We start from the raw sequence: 23,834 nt of genomic DNA, 5'->3' as shown, positions 1-23,834 counted from the left end.
TATAACAGAATGGAATGAGAGCCGTATTAAAGCTGGTGCCTCTTGACCCAGAAAAAAGTACTCCCTGCTTGTACCTTTCACTCAGGGTAAGAACTGTCAGTCAGTCCGTTCAGCATAAGAGCGGATCACTCAGGAAGCAGCAGGTATTTAGGATTTGCAAAAGGTTTGGAAACACGTGAATTTCACAGCAAATTAACATCTTAAATAAAGTTTAAAACTGGGTTCATTATTTTGAAATCCTTCACTCAACTGAAAGGTTCTGCTGATGGTATAGGTGGGTCACAAAAATCAAAGTCAGCACAAAAATTAAATTCTAAATTTGGTGATAAAAGTTAAGCTGTAGTTCTAAATTAAAAGAGTATGAAAGTTACTGATAGCACCGGAGAAAAGAGCCTCATATGACTTCATTTCAGCAGATGTAGCACAGCTCAGCAAAGGGCTATCTTTTATCTGGAAAAGATGGCTTTCAAACTGATAAGCATTCATCAATGTGTTCTCCAAAGTATACCAAAAAAAAAAAAAAAATTTCAAAGACAGAAAGGACAGCAAAGAGCAGCTCCCAGTGCAAAATTAATGCTGAGGTGCTCAAAAAGCCCACAAACCTGACTCTGTTCTTAATAAGGTGCTTATACTTGTTACAGCAGTATGTATAAGTGCTCCTTGTGCTTCTCTGTAGAACAGCATGATACCATCTCAGAATGGGCACCGTCTCAGCAAGAGAGATGAAAGCAAACAAGGAAAGACATGCAAATGAAACTGTTCACATTTCTTTAGTTTGTTTAATTGTAGCCTCCCCAAACAGGGCAGAACAAACAAAAAAAACCCCACACGAACGACCAAAAAGGGGCCATAGAAGGAGTCACAAAGAGAGTTTATGCAACAGAAAAACCATCAGCAGGTAGAAAGGGAAAAAGAAGAGGGATTAGTGTCTTCATCAAACTTCATTCTAAATTAGACTAGAATAAATTAAAGTGCTTGACACATATTCTATAGGAAAACTTGAGAGCCATCAATAATGAAAACCAAACGACCTTTGCAGACTACCACACAGCAAGATTCAGCTAAAAACTTCAAAATGATACTCAGAGTAGAAGACCAGAAGGATTGATACATAAGACTTTGACAATAAACAGTAAAAGTAAAGAATATAAACTCTGAAAGGTGTTGCAAAACATGCCTCTAAGCATTGCTCAGGTATTCTCTGTATGCCAAAAAAAATTGACATTACACTATACTACACAGTTTTTCCAAAGACAACAGTGATGACCGATTGGAAGTGATGAGAGCACAGACCAAGGCATGATTACAGTAATGTGGATGAATTTAAAGATCACATCAATTGACAGTCTATTTAATAGTAAATTAAGGATTGGACGACTGCTTAGTTTGACTGGTAAAGAATACTAATTTGTGCTATGGTTCAAAGTGGTAATCTTCCTGCTGATTCCATGTGGAGGTCAAGGAAGTCTAAACCACTATATTTCCTAAAAGTGAGAAAAAACCCCAAACCATTCTCCCAAGTTTCTTACTCAAACTGCCTCCAATATCACTCAGTCTTTTAGACTGCTCAGGACTAGTGCAGATTCAATCCTCATATCTGTCATGAACACTCCCAGATGTATAGATGGGGGGGAGGATAACCCTCCAAGCGATGTATGAAGGGCTCCTATTCTTGGGTGAGTTGTTCCTCTTTGGCTTTATTTTGAAACGTTTCCCTCCCACTTATTATTTCTAAATCTTAATGTTATCTAAAATTCTTTAATTTATCTATTTTGTGTAGATAGGAAAAATAAAATTAGTATAAATGGGTGGTTTATCTTTACCATGCCTCTTGTGAATTTCTGTCCTTCTACTACCAACGGATAATGTTTAATCTAGTAAACTTTGGCATAATTTAAAATACCGCTAGTCTCAAAAGTCTTGCAGATCTCTTGCATTTGGCATGCTATTCTTCAGGGAACCCATTAATCTTCACAAAAAGGTCTCAAAGTGCTGTATTAATTAACAGATCGCAGTAATCTACAAAAACTGAAATACTGCCAAACCACTCCACACATGCTCCCAGCTCATTAAAAATACCAAAATCCTCAGTTTAACATTAAATCATTCTCGCAGGACTTTCAAAAAAGCTTATGCAAGTACGATATTTAAAAATTATTTTGAATGCTAGGGAAATTTACTATGCTTTAGTATCACAATTACACATAATAAGCCTTTCAAAGCTATGGTTCTAACATGTTATAACTGCTACTATATGATAATTTGCTTCATTGGAACATCCTTTCCATATGGATTTTGTGCTCCCACTCCCCCCTCCTTTTTATAGAGCATTTTGTTCAACCTATCCCAAAGAAAGGGATTCACAAAGAAATGGCAAAAATATAGAACAAAAGTTGTTCCTCCCAAACTTGAAGTTTGGTAGCTACCAGAGCCACTCCTTGCACTCTAACAAAGCTTTCCTTTCAAGAGTTACAATACTGAGGAAGTAACAGTATACCTGTTAAACAGTTACGGTTACCTGGAAAATGACAATACAGAAAAAACTCAGAGTCTTCTTACATCATTTACTTCAAAGTCTTTACTGCTTCATTTTCTGGGGCACACTGAGTTCCATGCACGTTTAACTGCTTGCCGGTACATCAGGATACAGTGTTAAAACAACATATTTTTTCCTGTTTTTTCCTGACTATTCAGAAACTCAGGGAAGTTATTTTTAGACAGAAAACTCTCACCGATCTCAGTGGCCATCAATCTTTCTCCATTTACTGTTGTCTTGTTTGTCCTTTCCCTGCCACTATCTATCTTCTGATAGTAACCGATCCACTTAAACACTGTTCAAAGCACAGAAAAAGTTTTCTTGCCTCCCTGACTCCCCCTGAAGCCAGCCAGTAACACTGCAGTTAATATTGTACTTCGGAGTAATTAAAGGATGCTACATAACATAGTTCAAAAAACTACATGGAACTGCACCATAAATATTTCTGATTGGGTGAAACAACAAGTACTACTCATTTTCTGGTTGATGGTACCTCTGCTTTTGAAAGCAGCTATATAAATATGCACATACTTTACTAAGAAAGACATTTTCACAAGGAGGGGTACATTCAAATAACAGTGCTTGGGAAAGCACTATAGTATTTGGCAGCCATTGATTCCTGTAAAATTTTACGGACCACCTTAAAGATGTCTTAAAAGTTGATTTACAGTTGTTTACACAGCAGAATTATGAGGTTTGGTCTCCTGGTACTTTCAACCCATAACTTTGAACCACACGGAAAAAACAAACTAATACCAAAGAGAAGCACGGTAACATTATTATTTTAAGTTTAAAAAAACCCAAACATATTTGAATTCAAAGAAACTCAAAAAGAAACTGTAACTACTCTACAAATGAGACCAATAAATTAATCTGAATGAGTTTATTGGAGGTGCCTACACCAGGGATACCACACAGCTACACCAGAGAAGCAGCAGCCACTCACCTCAGACCCCTTATGGTCTTCAGAAGCTACAAAAACTACTTCTATTACCTCGTATGGTCTTGAGGTTTGGTTTGCTTACTGAGCATTTGGCATCAGAGTACTTCTCTAAAATATTAGGTAAAAGAGGTGAAAGAGTGTTTTGTAAGTAACTAATACAACAAACCACAAAGCATACAAGAGCATATCAACAATAAAGCACCACTGAAGAGCAATTTAATGATATTAAGATCTAACCATGACACAATGAGCATGAAAACAACAAAAGCAACATGCAGACCACAACCCACACTACACAAACACTAAGAGTGAAGGAGAAAAATCCAATTGGTAACAAAAGACCAGTTACTAACTAAAAGCTGGTGTTAGAAAGCAATCAGCATTCATCTGCTGAAGAAAATGATTTATCAAGTAGAAGCTAATATATTCTTACCCTGTTAACTATGCCTAAACTTAACAAACCAGTATTTTGGGTTTGTGGAGAGGTTTGCGTTGCTTTTTCCAGGTCAGCCTTAAGATACTTCATGTAGCCACCTCTGTACTGGAGTGTTACCACTATTTTTACACCTACCTTCCACTGCTTCTGCACTGGGACTGCCCCAGCACCCACAACTGCCACCACACCCCACCCCAGGGAAGCAGTCAGTTCATTAGTTAATTGATCTGGCATGAGAAGGGGTGGGAAAGCCTGGGGAAGGTCAAATAAATACACACACCCACACACACACCCCCAACCCCCTTTTCAAGCCCATTCTGGAATAGCTGGGGCAGTTTTGGCAGGATTCTTGGCCAGTGAGGAAAAAAACAGCCAACAAAAACTCACAATACTAAACTAAGGCTTATTTTTTTCTGTTTCAGAGAATCATTTCAGGTGCATGGGTATGTAACTTTCCAATGGATATTAATGTTTAGTGAAAAATCTCTTTAGAGCTGTGCATTGGAAAGAAATGAGCTTTTCAAAGCCACCCCTTCTCAGGGGAGGCAAAGCAAAGCACCCTGGCTGCAGGTTCCATCTGCAGCCAGGTAAAAAGTGGTCACAATAACACTGAAGAGACTTTTGACCAATATTTGTGTGGAGGGCTGTCTCCCTTAATTGCTACTTCTAGGATGCTGAGTAACTTGTCATGCAGTCCTAGGTAATAGCATGGTGGATTTGTTTTTTCTTTATTTTGTTGCTCTCAAAGTTCTGCCATTTCAAAGACTATTTTACAAGGACGATGTTTTTTCAATATCAGCTAGGAACACATCCAGGATATTTTTCTTCACTTCCTCCCTCTTTTCAATACAATTAATGGAAGAGATTTTAAATAACCTTTGTTTCTGAAGTAATTTTTAAATCAAAATATAAAAATAAAGCAGGCAAAAAAAAAACCTGTCTGCAGATACATGGACAATTGTAAGCTATAAATTTTAATAAAGCAAACTTGTTTTGTTTTGGACAGCCTCTACGTAAAACATGCCATTTCGCATACAGATAGTTTTAGTTTCAAGGGAAAAAAAACACCCAGCAAACAAATAAATATCAACAGTACAGAAGCTCGGTCTGGAAATAGCCCTGATAAATGTAGAAACTTTGGTTTCCTGTGCTGCAGTCCATTAACTTTCATGACTATGAACACTCACAAGGAAACAAGGATGATCATAGCTTTAGACAGACATTCACCTGGTTGACATTTTTATCTTTAAATGCAAATGTCTGTGTCCCAGGGACTGGAAATTGAAATCTCCATCAATTTTGTTTTGATAATAAGTTAGAGTTATAAGTCTAATTTGTTTTGAAACAACAAAAGAAAGATACAAGAAAACCTCGCAAGTAGTGTTCTAGCATTTAGTATCAATTAGCATAAAATGAAAATCAAGATGTTCTTTTGTCTGGCTTGACAGAAGCAGTTTCTTACTTGCTTACCTCAGTAGACGCTCTGTCCTACATTGATGATTGAAAAATCTCAACATGAATTTCATGATGTAGTTTAACAATGAACTAAAAACTCCACAGATTTTTCAAATTTTAGCAGCATCTACAATTGCAATGAGATTTTTCAGAATATGCTGAGCATCCTCAAGGAAATCTAGTCATTTTGTCCAAGTCTTTACATGGGAATTGGTCTCTTCTGAAACATGGATGCCTGTTTATATGCTTGCGTACTAACTGCCAAAAGCTGGATCTGAATTCGAATTTGAGCACTTAAGTGATATAGAAAGTTTGTCCCTGAAGCAGAACACTGCCCTTGAAAATTCCCACATTAGTGAAAATAGTCAAGTAACATTATTACTGCTATACATCTGCTCCATTTCATAGTTCCCAAATCCCTAGTTAGGGATCCCTTACTCCTTAGCTGATCCACACAGAACCTAGCATAGGTAAGAAACACAAACCAATGTGATCAGATTATGATGCTCAAGAAGTTCTTTAGTTTTATTCCAGTCCTAATTAATTATAACAGCAGCAATTAAAGTCTATTCAGTAAATAAAACCATAGCCATAACTCATCACTGTCATGCATCTTTCACCTGCTCGTAAGTACTTGTTTCAATACAAGGACATACCATCGTTCTCACAGCTGGGAGGAAAAAACCAAAAACACCCATTACAGACAGTGCAAGGCCTCTTATGTTTATGGCATCTCCTTCAAAACCAAGTTTTAAAATCTATCACTGAACTCCTGACAGTGGTATGTTATTCCAAGCTCTGTTAAGTATAGCAAGAAATACGTAAATTCTTGGCCTAAAATACTGCTATAAAAATTGGCATCAGACACCGAAGTGAAACTACTGCAAAGTTTGTTTTTTTTTTTTTAAAAAGGCAAACTTTGGTAAAGCACACTAAATATAAAGGTTTCTTTATCGCTTGATTTTCTGACCAATCGTATTTGGACATTTTATAATACCATGCTGGAAATTCTCCAAGGAGCTGGTTCTGAAAAATTGAGAATGGTAATGAGAAGTAGAGGAACAAGGAAGGAGTTGTGTTGAGAACCGGCCAACAGGTGAAAAGACCTTTTAAAAGTCAGTTTCCGCATTTCAAGTCATAAACCCAGGGGGATTTATTGTCCTCCCATAGGATTCGGACATGTTTTTCAACATTTTTAAAACTTCACCTTTCAAATGGAGTTCAGCTCTTACTTTTTGTGTTAATCTTATCAACAGTTGCATAGCTCAAAGTGTGTCAATACTGAGATTTTCAGAATTTACCATGAAGAAATATTGAAAATAAAATTGAATAAAGAGAAAATCATCATCAGAAGTGGCAAAAAAAAGAGAAACAATATGTATATTTTGTGAGTATTGTCAATATGTACACTTTTGTATATGAAAAAGATGAAATGTGAAAATACACAGGCACACCTGCAGATGGGACAGCAGTGGAAGTGTAGAGTAATTCCCATAATCTGATTTATAAAGAAATCAAAAGGTCAGCATTTAGCAATCATACCAGATGTTTCCAAAACAGGGTATCTTAAGTTTCGTTCGATTTTAACACTGTCTTCAAAGTAAAGCTCTGTAATACGGTGTATTTTCAAGTGCAAGAGAAATGGCACTTGTTCAAGAATGCAGAGCCCAAGGTACTGAAGTTGTAACCTTGGAGATGCTTTTTCTGGGCAGTTCAGATCACTCCATAGTGTGAAACCACAAGAGAGTGCTGTCTTACCTTATCTTTTAGACAGGCACACCTGGGAAGTGTAAAGAAAAGGCAATCCCTCGCTATTTTAAGCACAGAACTTTGTCCTGTGTCCTGTCTGGTCTTCTTGTGAAATGTATAAAATTGGCTAAGAGCATTTTTCACATTTTTTCTTTTCCACTGTCCTGGGCAAAAATCTAGAATTATGTGTCTTTATGGAATAATCCCAACAATTTTGTGATAGTTTAAAGGTTATTCCATGACACACAAAAGATAGTATCTGAAAAAACTCTATAATGGATATTAAAAGTTAAGCCTCATCTTAACCATACCGAAGCACAAATGATGTGAATTTCCTGAGGGAACACTTCGTATCATTCTTGAAGTGACTCCATCAGTTCACAGTTTTCACAGATACTTCTCCTTACTGCTCTTATGTACTTATGAACTTTCACTCAACAATGCAGCAAGTTTGCCCACAATCCAATAATTCTTTTTTTTTATTTTGGCCTGCTGGATATTTACTCACTCAAATACCATGTAAATACACCTATTTTCTTCTAGTGAAAAAACAACTGAAGATTTTTTTTTTTTTTTTAACTTCAGCTATTAACATCCCACAAGATAAAACACCAATATGAGATTTTCCAAGCAGAAGGGATTAGGAGATAGAGTTATGCAAATAGAAACTGCCATCTTTATGTACTTATGTGTTAGTGTTGTATCTCTAAATTATTACAACCATAAATACCCAAAACCTTTAGTGATTTTACGTTCAGGTTATGAAACTGGCCTACAAATGAATGGTAGGTGATTTCAGTTTCTATTACCCCAGCCAATAAAAAAGGAATCATTAGTACAGTAGGTTTCTAATACATACACAGCATCTTTTCATAGGTCAGACTATGAATAAGGAAAGATCAGAAGCATTACCAGATCAATTTACAGTTTCTAGAAGATAGTATCAAAGAGAGTGAAAAGTGCTTTATGGTATTAATTGCAATGCATTAAATGTTTGGGCAAATAGAATTCCTCATTAAAACACAGTATGTGCAACCTCACACACTATTTCAGAGTAGCAACTGGTTTTTGTACATTATGCATTATTCTTGTATTGATGTAAGTCACTTCCATCTATTTAGAATATATACATTTTAATTTGGCATTATATTTTTATGATGTTGCACTTCCTTTTTCTCTGTCACAATATATTATGCATTGAACACACTCTGGTTCTCAAAAACATTACTCAGCAAGGCCCCTTACTTTCCCAGAAAACAAACTGTTTATCTTATTGGCTGATTGTGTATGTTGCTGACTCCAATATTTATAAAGTCTTGATGCGACTGCCTAAAAACTTTACTTTTGTTAAAAAAATTAATTTTTCCAAAGATATGGATTTATTTACACTGAGAAATTAATTGCCAAATATGAGAAAACTGAAAAACTGACATATGGAATCAAAACAAAGGTTCTTAGATAAACACTTCCTTTCATATTGCTTGGCAAAGAGTAGTTCTGAATGGGTGCTAAGAATATAATGAAAATGTAAATGGATTTTCAATTTCCAAGAAAATTTCAGTATTGTATATTAATTGAGGATCTTTTTGCGGATAGCTATTAGAATTGTATCAAAGTCAATGAAGTGTCAAGACAGATATTGTACACCTTTTGGAAATCCTGGAGTTTAGCATTCGTCTATTCTAAAACATATTGAGGACTTTTAAAAAAAAAAAAAATCCACAATGTGAATTGCCTCATACAAATTAATATCTTTAAGCTCACCAAAACATTTCATTTTACTAAAATCTCAACATCTTGTTTACACTTTATAAAATATATTTATAAATAAATTTATTTTCCAAATAACTTTAAGTTAATACTTCATCCTATATAATGTGTCAAAACAATTTCAGGTTTTTTTATTTTTTATAAATTACGTTTGTTCAAAATAAGCACACTTCAATTAAATATTTAGTGTATTTGGTGTTCAGAATATTTGGATCACCACAGGCTGACTGTTTTCAGTTAAACACTTATCAAAAAATTACTAACTCAATCTATTCATCCCCTTTCTTGTCCACAGACTACTGGGAATAAAAAGAAAATAAACCAAATTTAGAAGAGCTGACAGTTACCAGGCATCATATATTTCAGTCTATGGAGAATATGCAAGAGCCTTAATAAAGTTAAGACAATATTTTTTACAATCATGTTTTTGTAAACAAGTAATTCCAGGTTTTTCTGCAAAGTCTGCTTCAAAAACTACAAAGGTAAATAGTAAAAAAAAAAAACCCCAAACCTATATGCTTTCCCTCTGTTTACCTTCCTTGAAAATTTTCTGGTTTTCTGATAAAGGTGCTTGTTCACTAACAAAATTACAGATACACCCAGCTCATTTCATGTGCGCACCATAAAAGAACACAATACGACCTCATATTACCACTGCTATGGTTTCAAGCTGCCCATTGAAGTGATGGGCAATGTCTTCCCACAGGAGTCATCACTTGTGGCCAAAGTTGCAGACAAAGCTAATGATAAATAAAAAGACTTTTTAAGACTACGATAGCCAAAAGCTTATGGAGAGGAACAGGAAGGAACATTTACCAGGGAAAAAGTGAGTGGGGGGAAGAGGCAAATGTGGAGCTAAGGGAACCATTTACTTCACTTATTATTACTGTGTTAGGTAGGAAGAGCTACAAATGAGGTTGAAAGGATCATAGCCAGGAGCTGTGCATTCACACCGTCACTGCAGCAAGCCCTCACAGAGCTTATCAAAGTGTGATCCACCCAGTTCTCGCTGATTATTCATGGAGAGCTCACTTTTTCTCCTTATTAAACTCCATTACAGAGAGCTAAACTACATTTGACATTTTCCTATGAGTACTTCTTCCACATAAACTGCATTAAAGCTGTTACAGAGACTGTACGATAATGAACAGACTGAAGTCCATGAAATAATCTCTCTGTTACAATGTGGGCCTTAATGCAGAAAGAAATTAAGAACTTAATTTCAGAGTGATACTCTGAAATCGAAGGTTAGAGCACTGAACTGTGACTTGGAAGACATGAATTTAATTTCTGGATCTTCCACTTAGGTAATCTTGCAGGAATTATTTCACACGAGGATAACACCACCTCGCAGGACTGCTGGGGAGATAAGTGCGTGCATGAGGTCTCAGCTAGCAGGATAGAGTCAGGGCTGTATGAGAACGTACACAGATATATATGCCTACTCTGTCTTCACTGCGCATTAGATCTAAATTAAATCTGCGCTGCCCACTGCAGCCTGGCATTGTTCACTCCCTGGCTCAGCTTTTGAGTTTCCCATGCTGGTGCCTGCAGCTTAGGCTACAGGCATCCACGTTTCTGAGAGCTGCTCCAGCCCAGGCTGCCTTGCACATCTCATCCAGCTGTGCCTGAGATGGCACCCAGGCCCGTGGGGAAAGGACACCAGCCACACATGATTCCACAAGGACAGAGGCACAGCTGGGGCAGTGAGACAAAGCATATTCTTCCCATCCCACTTGTCGTGGTTTAGCCCCAGCCAGCAACTAAGCACCACACAGCCACTTGCTCACTCCCCCTGCCCCGATGGGATGGGGGAGAGAATCGGAAGACTAAGAGTGAGAAAAACTCCTGGGTTGAGATAAGAACAGTTTAATAATTGAAGTAAAGTAAAATAGTAATGATAATAATAACAATATAATAATAATAGTAATAATAATATACAAAGCAAGTGATGCACAATGCAATTGCTCACCACCTGCCGACTGATACCCAGACAGCTCCCGAGCAGCGATCGCTGCCCCTGGGCCAACCCCCCCCAGTTTATATACTGAGCATGACGTCATATGGTATGGAATAGCCCTTTGGTCAGTTTGGATCAACTATTCTGGCTGTGCCCCCTCCCAGCTTCTTGTGCACCTGGCAGAGCATGGGAAGCTGAAAAGTCCTTGACTAGTATAAGCAGTTCTTAGCAACAACTAAAACATCAGTGTGTTCTCAACATTCTTCTCCTACAAAATCCAAAACACAGCACTATGCCTGCTGCTAGGAAGAAAATTAACTCTATCTTAGCTGAAACCAGGACACCACTGTAGGTGGTGGTAGGAGTATCCACCACACTTTGAGGCTTTAGGGTTATTTGTCACTTGTTCTTTGGCAGGAGAATAAGAAGTTATTTGCAGTGTAAAGACACCTTTACACTTCTTATCAAGGCCAGCGAAATGCCTTTTCAATCATGGGTGGAAAAAGGCATTAATGCAAGCATTTATTAAAGGAAATTACTTGAATTTCCTATATTGTAAAGATATAACAAATTTATTATTAACATTAATTTAATGCTAAAATACTTTACAGGATGTATCAGATAAAGCTAACAGTTTAAAACACCACAAAAAACAGCTTGCTGCAAGTGTACAGATTGATCTGTCCAGAGTGACCCAGGCAGAGTTGCTCTTGTTTTTCCCTTGTGTCACAAAGATGAACAGAGTGACTCCTGTTAACTCTGCATTTAACCGTCGCTTACATTTGCTCCTTCAAACATATTCAAATATTGTTAAAATGTGGAGAGGGGAAATACAACAGGAGAAATAGGAATTTCTTGGCATATATACAAGCAGATAAGGATCAACCCAAGCTTCCACTCATATTTCTTCTACTTTTGAAAAAAAAAAGGTAGAATTTGAGTATTTCAAAAGAGGCAGAAGTGAGTATTTGAATATTTCAGTACACACAAAAATCCAGTCCTGCAACTACACTGTCTGCACTTATTCAGCAGACATTAAAATTAATAGCACATACATCTAGAAGTATTAGTAGATATAAATATATAATTTATAAATCTGGTCCAACCCCCCCTGCTCAAGCAGGGCTACATAGAGCCAGTTGCCCAGGACCGTGTCCAGATGGCTTTTGAATATCTCCAAGGATGGAGACTACACAACCTCTCCGGGCAACCTGTGCCAGTGCTCAGATACCCTCACAGTGAAAAAGCATTTCCTGATGCTCAGAGGGAACCTCTTGTGCTTCAGTTTGTGCCCATCGCCCCTGGTCCTGTCATTGGGCACCACTGAAAAGAGCTTGGCTCCATCCTCTTTGCACCCTCCCTTCAGATATTTACACACATTGATTGATGAGACCTGCCCCTCTGCCCTCTCTTCTCCAGGCTGAACAGCCCCAGATCTCTCAGCCTTTCCTCATAGGAGAGATGCTCCAGTCCTTTCATCATCTTCATGGCTCTTTGCTGGAATCTCTCGAGCATGTCTTGTACTGGGGAGCCCAGAACTGGACCAGCAGTCCAAGGGTCGCCTCACCAGTGCCAAGTAGAGGGGAAGGATCACCTCCCTCAACCTGCTAGAAACACTTCTCCCAGTGCAGCTCCAGATACCATTCACCTTCTTTGCCATAAGGTCCCCCAGGTCCTTTTCTGACAAGTTGCTTTCCAGCTGGACATTCCCCAGCATACACTGGTGCAATGGGGTTGTTCCCCCCCAGGTACAGGACTTCGCAATTCTCCTTGTTGAACTACATGAAGTTCCTGTAAGCCCATTTCTCCAGACTGTTGAGATCCCTCCGGATGGCAGCATGACCCTCTGGTGTGTCACCCACTCCTCACAGACTGGTATCATCTGCAAACTTGCTGAGGGTACACTCTACCCCATTGTCCAGATCATTAACGAAAAGGTTAAGCATGACTGGACCCAGTATTGACCCCTGGTATACAGTGCTAGTTAGTGGCCTCCAACCGGACTTTGTGCCACTGATCACCACCCTCTGCACCTGGCCATTAAGCAAGTTTTCCATCCACCTCACAGTCTGTAAAAGTCACACCTAGACAGTAAGGGACTGAGTATTTTTATATACAGGTGAGACTCACTTTCTTCATCTTTGATCATAAGTTGAAGAAATAAATTGAAGAAATAATTAAATCTTCAGCTTTTGAAGAACAATAATGGAAAAGGGATATCTACAGTTGTAATAAAAAAGTTAACTCCTTGTATAATAAGTCTTTGAAAGGTTCAATATCATAAATTATTTGCTTACAGAATTACAAGGACATAAATTGCTTTTAATGGAATGTCTAAGATCTGAAAACAAGGGCCTTCTCTCCTAAAGATATTTTTAGAAAGGTGCTCTTTTGTCTCAGCCAAACTATATAAATGTTTTGAAAGTGCTAACATGGAAGATCACATGCTGGGATGGTTAGTCCCAGGAAAATACACATGCCTCAGAGTTCCAGAGCAGTTTGGTAAGGAAAACAAATTCCATTCTGGAGCTAAATCTTAGCTGTCAGAGATAAGGCTTTGAAATCCACACTTTAAAAACCCTCAAATTTCCTTTTAAAAGAAGTCATGCACTTGAGTCTGAAGCATACAATGGAAATGACAATGACTAAGATACAAAACAAAGTGAACAGAAAAAAACCCAGATGGCTTCTGAATCACAGAAGTTAGAAAGCAGGGAGTGTCATACTGCCCCAGCAATCCACGGAAGTCATGCTCCGTAGAGCTTCAAAATCTGTTATGCTGAAGATAAACTGATCAAAATGGCTACAGCATGACAGGTTAGGCTCTGCAGTAGCTACCTTGTATGTCATATTCCTTTAAAAACAGGTACAATTTTTGTAGGAAAATTAAGCAGTAAATAATGTTGCTAATGCATATCTCCAATTCACAGTGGCTACTCATGCAAGAAATCAGCACGTGATGGCACAATTAAAAAGTTTTTAACTGCTAATGCAAAAATGTAGTTTAATAAAAAAATATCTTTTCTAATGCTCTAGGGAGGCAAGAACAGGGTTTAAATAATTAATAAGGATTTTTCTACCTCCCTAAGTTTTCTTCTTTGACAGAAAATTTCACCACATGAATTTTGGACTTTCAATCCTCTGTTTTCTAGCTTGTATTATACGAGGACACAATATGATTTATATGACTGATCACCTCTTGGTAGATGGACCCTATTTTGCTTGGCATAGTTCAGACATGGAACAAAATGACATTACTTCACCATCTCTAAGACAACAGAGAGATGGAAACAAATGGGCAGAACACAGGAAAAAGGGAGGCAACATTCATCGGTATGACAGGCAGCAGTCTCAGCAAACCATCAGGATAACTGTTGTCAAAACTCTACAGGCATCACAATAAAGAAGAATATCAAGGAGTGACAGGAAAGACTGTGAGAAAGTTGCTTTGAGATGTTAATACAGAGCTCTTTCCAAATGGGAGGGGCAGCAGAGGAAAATTACCAAGATATTTGCTTAAAAATAATCTGCATGATTTCTCTTACTTTGTTTATACACAACACAATCTTAATAGCCTGCTCTTTCCATAAGCAACTGTATAAAAACAAAAGTTTGAGAATGAAATAGAAAACTGGGAGGTATGTCTAAAAGGGACTAAAACAGAGTACAGCCCAGATACGAAAGTTTGACCAACACAACAAAATGCATGGTTCTTCACACTACTGCCAAATTCTCTCTGCCCCACCACCTTACTATAAATGGAATACCTGAAACTCTAAAGAGACAATGCAGATCAGTATAATCTTTTTACAGCAAATTTAAGACTATAAGCTATTTCAAAAGAAGTTCCTCATGTCAACACTCACAAAGAATTCTCTTTTGTGCAAAGATTATTCCTCTGTGTGCATGTGTATGTGCATCTATGTGTACCAGTACATATGCATTTATATGTTAAGAAGGAGAAAAAGTAGTAGAGGAGAACTAAAGAGGGAAAGAGCACAAGGTTTTGCAATAATTTCTGTGCAGTCTTTCTTCCATAACTGCACAAGGCACTACAAGACTGTAACCTTAATTTCAATTTGTGAATAAGTCTCATATAATCACCTACACAATTTTATGCTGCAAGTCAATTTGCATGGTTCCCAAGGAGATAAGTTGTTAAAAATCTTCTCTGGAATCCACTGATAAAAAAATGGGGTAAACTAGTATAATAAGTTATAATGATGAATTAGTCCCTATAGAAAAGTTATCTTTTACTGAGGCCATCAGGAAAGCCTAGATAATCACTAAACATTTTGTATTTGCTTTCCTTTATTATTATCTCCAGCTTCATATTTTTACTGTGCCTAGGCAGAGCATTTGTGATTCTCTATCTTTTTCTTTTACAAAATATTGAACAAGGATAAAGGATTTGGGAACATCAGGTTACATGTAAACAAGAATAATATATGATACATTTTCTATTCATGCAGGTATACTTACTAGGTAAAGCATACATTTAAAATACTAGGGCATATACTTCATGAATTCTACCCACAATCAAAAGTGGCATTTTTACAGCAATTATTATACATGGTAAACATCAAATAAGCTTTGAAGGGAGAATTGTAACCTCTGTATGTGAGGCACGGGAGGGAAGGAGAGGACAAGATGATGACATCTTAAAAGATTAAGAAAAAAGGCAAGGTGATGGAGCCTTCACTTGCCATTCTGCTTGAGTTAGTATTAAAAAATATCATAATTAAACTGCAAATTGTATTTTCACAACACTAATTTTCTGATCTGAGATTTAAGCAAGAGAAATAGAACTATTCTCTATCTACAAAATACATTAAATTACATGCTAAATATAGTATTGTACTAATCTGAAACTCTCATACCGTCACTGCTAATTTTTCCACTCTTAGACAAGCATCTCGCCAAAATAATACATGGCATTTTCCTATTTTCCAACACTATACTAATCATTAAAAAGGCACTGAATAATGTTTGCATGGGCATCTTTCTTTTCCCAAATGAAGACAGTATAAACCATGACAGATGTAGTATTGCATATGGTGACTGTAGAAGCACCTTCCATGAAAAGCCATGCAAACCCCTTGGGGTTACATGAAATATGCAGACAGCAGGTGAGGAGAAAGTGAACAGTAAGCAAGTAAGGTTGGGAAGATCATTTAAGCATTATAGATCTTACAATGACTTTTGTAGGCAGAGTAAGATTTACCAGGATATTTAAAAGGGCACTGGAGAAACGTGATCTTAATGCAGAAGAGGAATGCCTATGTAACGATTTGAAAAGCAGGAAACATTCAGCTTAGCAGAAAACAAACATGGTTTCCCAAGGGATTTCATTCATTCGAATGAAGCTCATTCGATATGAGTTTCAGTGAGTACTGATGAAGGTCTAAAGAACGAATCTCCATCAGCTTCAAGGCATGTAACAATTGTGAATTTGGATTTGCAGGTGGTCCAATTTCTAGAAAAATGTAAAGGAACCTAGTAATATACATACACGAACCAGATTCTCTTCTGTCTTTTTGACACACTGGTTCTGGTGAGAACAACCTAAATCATAAAAAAGCAGATTTGGTCTCCTAAGTCAATACAATGTTTTCCATCTATCTTATGAACTACAAGAAAAAATTAATTTTCATCTAGTGGATACTGATTTCCACCTTCTGTCTGTAAAATCAAATAGACAATCATAATTACTATAAATACTTTTAGTGAAAGTTCAGAATTTCTTTAAATGGGCCATTTTTATTTAATTCCCTATACAGAGAATTTAATCTAAGTCATTCTCTGAAAAATCTTGCTTTATGCATTTAGTAACCTCTTGGACTTCCAAGGAAAGCCAGATTCAGGACTGAATAACTACTGTGTCAAATTAAAAATGATAACCCAAGCTCTGTGTGCATTAGCTGTGTGCCTTGATACTGGATTCTATAGCCTCTAATGAGGTATGAGCTCCATTTGAAGCTCTTCCCAAAAAATAGAGTATTCACAACTTCTCTCCCATCTTTGAATTTTTAGCCACCTGCAGCCTACAGAGTACTAAAAGTGATCCTTTCTTCAACACAGAGACCTGTTTTCTTGAAACACATGGAAACCTCAGTACTTCCGAGTCTGTTATTCCTCTGTGAAATTTGTTTGAAATTGGGCAGGGTGTTAAAAAAATACTGCAGGACATGCTGTCAAAAAAAGGCCTACCTTTACCAACCCAGGCTACAATATAGCCTTTAGTATTAACAAAAGAAACAGAAGACAGTCTGTCTTTTCAATAACTTAAAAAGATTGATTTTAAGTGGTGGTATTCAGATAGGAAAAGCTCTTTGTTAATTTAAATGACTATATATTTTAAATGCTTTTTTCAGACACGTTAAACATGTAGAAATTACAATCCACCATGTACACAGAGATTTTTAAGGAAATGAAAAGTTCGATTACGTTGTTTACATTTTTTCAAGAACTTTAAAATTCTTTTGCTCTTTACATGCTTCTGTATTTTTACATTTTTTAAATAAGCATTTCAGTTAATTTTAGAGCACTATCCCAAGGCTCTCACTTTCTTTAAAGCATTATCTTTACATGAAAGTCAACATCATATTGCCAGTATATGAAATTAAATACACATCCTCACTGGTTTGTATTTCAGTTTAGTTGCTGTTTCTCCAAGCAAGTTCTAAAGTGTTTCCAAATAAGTTTAAAGACATCCAATTTATTTTTATTCCAGTGAATTGCTTTCTCAAGTGGCATTGTATCCTTAAGGTGTGATATCCGGTTATTAACTGCAGAAAATACTTAGAATTTCCCAGTACATAAGAATATCTCTTCTAGCAATAACTAGATATAAGGATCTAGAATAACAGTTTCAGTAAGATATAAAAATATCATTTAAGAAAGATAAGGAATACAAGGAACAGTTTTACATGAACATGTATGATTTTTATCTGCTATTGTTCAAGTATAAGAGAACAGAAAAATTTAGGTAGAATGTCCTTTCTTGACTAGCCTATGAACTTTTACTATTTTCAATTACATATTATATATTTTAACATTCACAAGTAGTTTGCAACAACATTCAGAAGTAATTTACAACTCAAACCTGGCTTTCTACTGCACGTAAAGGCAAACTTTTAACAAAGCGAACATTAACATGAAGATGATTACTTCAGACTTGCCCCTCTGTAGCCTGTCATGCGTGTAAATCTTGTGATGATGTACCCTGTAAAGGTGACATTTTGATCATTATTCCACCTGATTCACTGAAAACCTTGCCAAGTGTGGAAGCATCTTCCTCCTCCTCCCGACTGCGTTTTTTTGTTTCATTTTGTTTCATTTTAAAAAACACACACCATTCTTGCACCTAGTGTTCTTCAGATAAGCCCAATAACCCACTAATAATTTTGGTGGCTTTACTACAGCCTCCACAGAGTAGCAGCACAGAGACACCAGTTGCAAGCTTTCTTTCCTGATTGGACCAATATGACTATACAGCATAGGAGAAAATTATTCAAAATATCACCTTACAAATATAGGTTGGGGATTTGCCAGACAGAAAACCAGAATCGACCATCTGAGAGACTAAGCAGAAGCCTGCCCAGCTAGGCCAAAACTCAAAGCAGTACGTTGGCTATTTATTGCAAAATATGGACAGCCACCTAAAGAAAGTATGTGTGACCTTTGCATTGTAATTATTGGATGTGTAAATATTGTTTCCATTTTCACAGACAAGATTTACCTTACGCCCACATCAGCAGGCTCTAATCTGTGCCACTGCTTTCCTTGGCTCTGATTTTGTGTACTGTTTATATGGTGTACTACTCTATTTCTTCAAAACACTGGTTTTTTTTAACAAGTCAGCCAATTGTCAAACTCTAATCTGTATGAGAATTACATTGCCCGAGTTTTTTGACTTTTAAAACAGAACTGCATTGGATTATGTTTCTTCGATGCAACAAGAAATTAAGTTTCTAAGAATAAGTGTAGGAATACAGTTTTCTTTAGGGAGATACCTTCAGAAGTAATCTACTAGCAGTCTGAGTGCAGTAAGAACAGCATCAAGCTACATAAAGTTTCTCTGAATGACAAAAGTATTGATTATTTTAAAAATTAATTTTAAAATATATTCATACCTAGACAATGTGTCAGAATTGTCTGAACTTTGCTAGTAGCTCTAACATTTTTTTAAAAATATTTTTATGTTTATGCTTCCTCAGCTGCAGCTAGCAAGCCCTGAAATGTCATTGCTTACAGGCTATTTGCACACTCAAGTTAATCTAAATTTAAACTCTTCTGATTTTTGACCCAAGGGAATAAACTGCAATCAAATATGAATTGCAAAAATATTCAGCATTATAATTCAGTTTCCTGTAACCTGAGTTTATAGTCATCTCTGGTTCCCATTTTTATATGTACTAACCAAATCCCACCCTTCTTACACAAAAGAGGAATCTCATAATCTATAAACAGTTCTGCCCAGGTGTTTTACTGTATTTATGCTCCCACTAAATTTCATGATCATTTTTTCCACTTTCACATTCTTCAGAGAGAATGTTCCCCTGACTGCTGCCAGCAGTTTTTCAGAAATTTACTTAAAGTAAACGCTTCTCAATGAACTGTTGAAAAATAAAACTCAACATGTATGTAACAATAAAATTAATGTACTGTTAATGGTTCCTACCAGCTCACTGCTAAGTCATGCACTTCTAAAATGTTGCTCAGTTTATACTTTCCATATTTCAGGGGCTGAGTATATTCTTTAGCATGCACAAGGTATGGGTTCACTTGAGTATCAGCAGGGAACTCTGAATCCTGGAGAAAAAAAATAAAATTATTAATTCTCTACTTATTAGGTTACTATTTTTGAAAACACAATTTTGTCCTATTTTTCCACTCTATTCTTCTTCTCTGTTCAGTTTTCATCATTTTTTTTTAAATTGCTGTTGTCGTAATTTTATTAATTTTGATACATATTGTTAAAGCTGAGTGCAGGCATAACCAGAAGACTGGGGTCTGTAATGAACAACTGAATATTGTGAGATTTATTAGTTTGTTCTTTTAAACCACTGTCCACTGTTCTCGACAGTTATATCAATATAGCATTGTTCTAGAAAGAGATCAACCATCAGTACTAATCATTATTTGCAACCAAATATAAATTCACCATTTATACCAGCAAAACCCCTTCTTCCCCCAAAACAGAAAAAAACTCCAGCACTTACGTAGTTCAGTGTAACAGCAATGGGAAAGAAGCAACTTGACACTGTGGGTACGGAGAGATATAGTAAAAAATGGCAAATAAAATTTTGCTGTTATTTATACTCATAACAAAGTTTGTGCAATAATGTGGGTGCAAGTAACAAAAACTTGGCCTGATACTTTCATTGTTAATGTAATTTATGTACCTGCTACTGGAAGAAGATATGAGGTTTAAAAACAAAGGCTCTTAAATTGTTACTATAAACTCCCCTATATTAAATTCAGGACAATCTCTGGTTTTAGTAAGTATTTTGCAGAAGACAGTCAAAATTCAGGTAAAGAATTATTTTTCCTTAAACAGAAAAAAATACTTTAAAGTTGTTTAACAGTAAGTTTAAAACTACCAATTTAAGATGCAGTGATCTACCCTGCACTGGACCGTCTCATGATTAAAAGAAGTTAACTTCTAGAAACCTTTCAGTTTCATCAACTGGCAGCCAGAAAGCTTCTCAATTTGGAATGGAAGAACTATTCTCATTGTCCAAATCACTCCATTTATATTTTATTTCCTTCTCTTTATTTTTCTTACGCATACCTCCCATACTGGAGATGAAAAAAATGAAGTTTAGTCCTACTACCAGGCTCAGCGCAGCATGGTCTGTGGTATAATTACTGATTTATCAGCTAAACGAAATGGTTTCCACTATGATTACAAATGGAAAAAATCATACAAACACAAAGAGAGGGGGGCTGTGTATCCACATATAAACAATACAATGCAAAAGGAGAGCAGCTACAGATCTCCATTATTTGGATAAGAAGATTCTTTTCTCTACTTGAATAAAGACTGAAGGACCAGTTTCAGACATGCCACATAATCCCCAATAAAATTCACCAACACTGTAACAGTTGTTGAAGAGGGAACTGGAGCTCCAGGCTGCAGTTCAGAGGAGACATTTTCCAAGTCGGCTGCTGATGCTGTTCAACAGCACTGACTATACCAGCAGGCAGTTCCAGATTTGCAGCTTTTTAACAGCCTCTCCAAAGCAGCAACCCAGGGAGACAGCATCTGCCTCTGTAAAATTCACTTACAGACATGAAGAGAAGTCCTTTCTTCAAGGCCCTCGTACGCTCATCATAAAAGGACAAAGACATACCTAACGTTCAGGAGGTCTCAGTCCTGGAAGTCTGTGGCTTCAAGAACAAACAGGAAAGCTAGTTTTGTAATTCAGATGAAACCAATTCTACATTACACATTAATTTAGAATGAACTCTGAAGATAAAGTTATCTATGTGGAACAGGACATCGTAAGAGTATGCTATACAGACTTCTCTCATTTGGTAGAAGTGACAATCATCAAGAAAAACATCCTCATCATCAGATAATGGAAGGCAAAAATCAGATATTGATTGAAGTGGATTGCTCAGCAAGTATACATGGATAACATGCTTAAGATCCACTGCAGGACTGGAGCAGAAAATCTGGTGCCCTGGTCACAGCAGAGACGTGCTTACTATTAATCAAGAACTCTCCTGTAGGTTTGATATTCAGCATGCATGCTATCAGAAAGAGGGGGCTGAGGTTTCCACAATAAACCTTCTCAAACTGACCTCGAGTCAGACATGAGCAGAATTGAGTTTTCAGGCTCTTCACCAAAAAGAATACAGATTTCCTGGAGCCAGGATTGGCTTTGCCAGGTAAGGGGCAGAAGGGATTGCAGCACGTGAAGGATTCTGGATAGAAGGAAACAAACACATCAGCTTTCCCAAATAGGGAACTAGGTAATTGTTCAGCACAGAATAAACAAATTGTCCCTGAATTAGAGAGCACAGCCCTTCATACTGACATTCAAGTCAAAGAGAAGGACTTCAGAGTACTTTCAAACAGCTATTTGGACATCATCACCTGCACTTATCATTTACAATCAGCTCGAAATACCCATCCAGGTTTTTAGGCAGGTAAATGGCATACAACGGTATTCAAAACTCATAATCATAGAATCATAGGATCATTTAGGTTGGAAAAGACCTTTAAGATCATCCAGTCCAACCATTAACCTAACCTTACCAAGTCCACCACTAAAGCAATTAAGGGTAGAGTAGCAATTTCATGTTTCCTGGCTTGGTGACTGGATTGTTTATAATGAAAGTAAAAACTAGGAATCATTAAGATTGGAAAGGATATCTAAGATCATCAGTCCAACCATCAACCCAACACCACCATGTCCACTAAACCATGTCACAAAGTGCCACGTCTACACATTTTTTGGACACTTGCAGGTATGGTGACTCCACCACCTCTCTGGGCAGCCTGTTCCAATGCTTGACTACCCTTTCCATGAAGAAATTTCTCCTAATATCCTACCTAAACCTCCCCTGGTGCAGCTTGAGCCCATTTCCTCTCGTCCTATCGTTAGCTATTTGGGAGAAGAGACCAACACCCACCTCACTACAACCTCCTTTCAGGTAGTTGTAGAGAGCGATAAGGTCTCCCCTCAGCCTCCTCTTCTCCAGGCTAAACAACCCCAGTTCCCTCAGCCGTTCCCCATAAGGCCTGTGCTCCAGACCCTTCACCAGCCTTGTTGCCCTTCTCTGAACATGCTCCAGCACCTCAGTGTCTTTCTTGTAGTGAGGGGCCCAAAACTGGACACAGTATTCCAGGTGCGGCCTCACCAGTGCCAAGTACAGGGGGACAATCGCCTCCCTGCTCCTGCTAGCCACACTATTCCTGATACAAGCTAGGATGCTGTTGGCCTTCTTGGCCACCTGGGCACACTGCTGGCTCATGTTCAGCTGGCTGTCTACCAATATCCCCAGGTCCTTTTTGGCCAGGCAGCTTTCCAGCCACTCTTCCCCAAGCCTGTAGCGTTGCATGGGGTTGTTGTGACCCAAGTGCAGGACCCAGCACTTGGCCTTGTTGAACCTCATACAGTTGGCCTTGGCCCATCAATCCAGCCTGGCCAGGTCCCTCTGCAGGGCCATCCTACCCTCAAGCAGATCGACACTCCCACCCAACTTGGTGTCATCTGCAAACTTACTGAGGGTGGACTCAATCCCCTCCTCCAGATTGTTGATAAAGATGGCCCCAAAACAGAGCCCTGGGGAACACCGCTCGTGACCGGCCGCCAAGTGGACTTAACTCCATTTACCACAACTCTCTGGGCTCGGCCACCCAACCAGTTTTTTACCCGTCCAAGCCATGAGCTACCAGGTTCCTAAGGAGAATGCTATGGGAGATGGTGTCAAAGGCTTTGCTGAAGTCCAGGTAGATGACATCCCCAGCTTTTCCGTCATCCACCAGCCAGGTCACCAGGTCATAGAAGGAGATCAGGTTGGTCAAGCAGGACCTGCCTTCCATAAACCCATGCTGGCTGGGCCTGATCCCTTCATGATAACATCACTTCAAAAAGATCAACTCCGCTGAAGAGTTGATATTACTTCTTGACAAGAATATAGGGTTGTTTTTTTTTTTGTCAGTATCTGCATTTGAGGGTATTAACTACATTTGAGCATGAAGTTATTAATGGTTAACCATGTGTTTTTAAAATAACAAATTAATTCCCCAGACCAAAAGAAAAACCTGTTACTATGGAATTGGGTGATTGAGCTAAACTGACAGAATTAAATGCACGTATTTTTAGTACTGGACACAGAGTAAGTCTCTGACCTATTGCAGGTCACTGTACAGTCTGATCATAAGCAGATCATAGTCTGATATCACAACTGTACAGTCCATTTGGTCTCACCTATGCACAGTTGACATGTCCCAAAAAGGGGATTATAC

At 37.6% G+C, this 23,834-nt stretch overlaps 1 protein-coding gene across 1 annotated transcript in view; it reads right to left on the bottom strand.

Moving 5' to 3' along the window:
- SPAG16 (sperm associated antigen 16) overlaps positions 1–23,834 on the bottom strand; it is a 432,336-nt gene that overhangs the window by 339,878 nt on the left and 68,624 nt on the right. Inside the window, 1 exon segment of the mRNA XM_075710523.1 lies at positions 19,533–19,663. Coding sequence (XP_075566638.1) covers positions 19,533–19,663 — 131 coding nt within the window.

Source organism: Pelecanus crispus, chromosome 5 (assembly GCF_030463565.1).
Source record: "Pelecanus crispus isolate bPelCri1 chromosome 5, bPelCri1.pri, whole genome shotgun sequence".
In the NCBI taxonomy this organism is placed as follows: Eukaryota; Metazoa; Chordata; class Aves; order Pelecaniformes; family Pelecanidae; genus Pelecanus; species Pelecanus crispus.
This window is presented reverse-complemented; position numbering and strand designations above follow the sequence as displayed.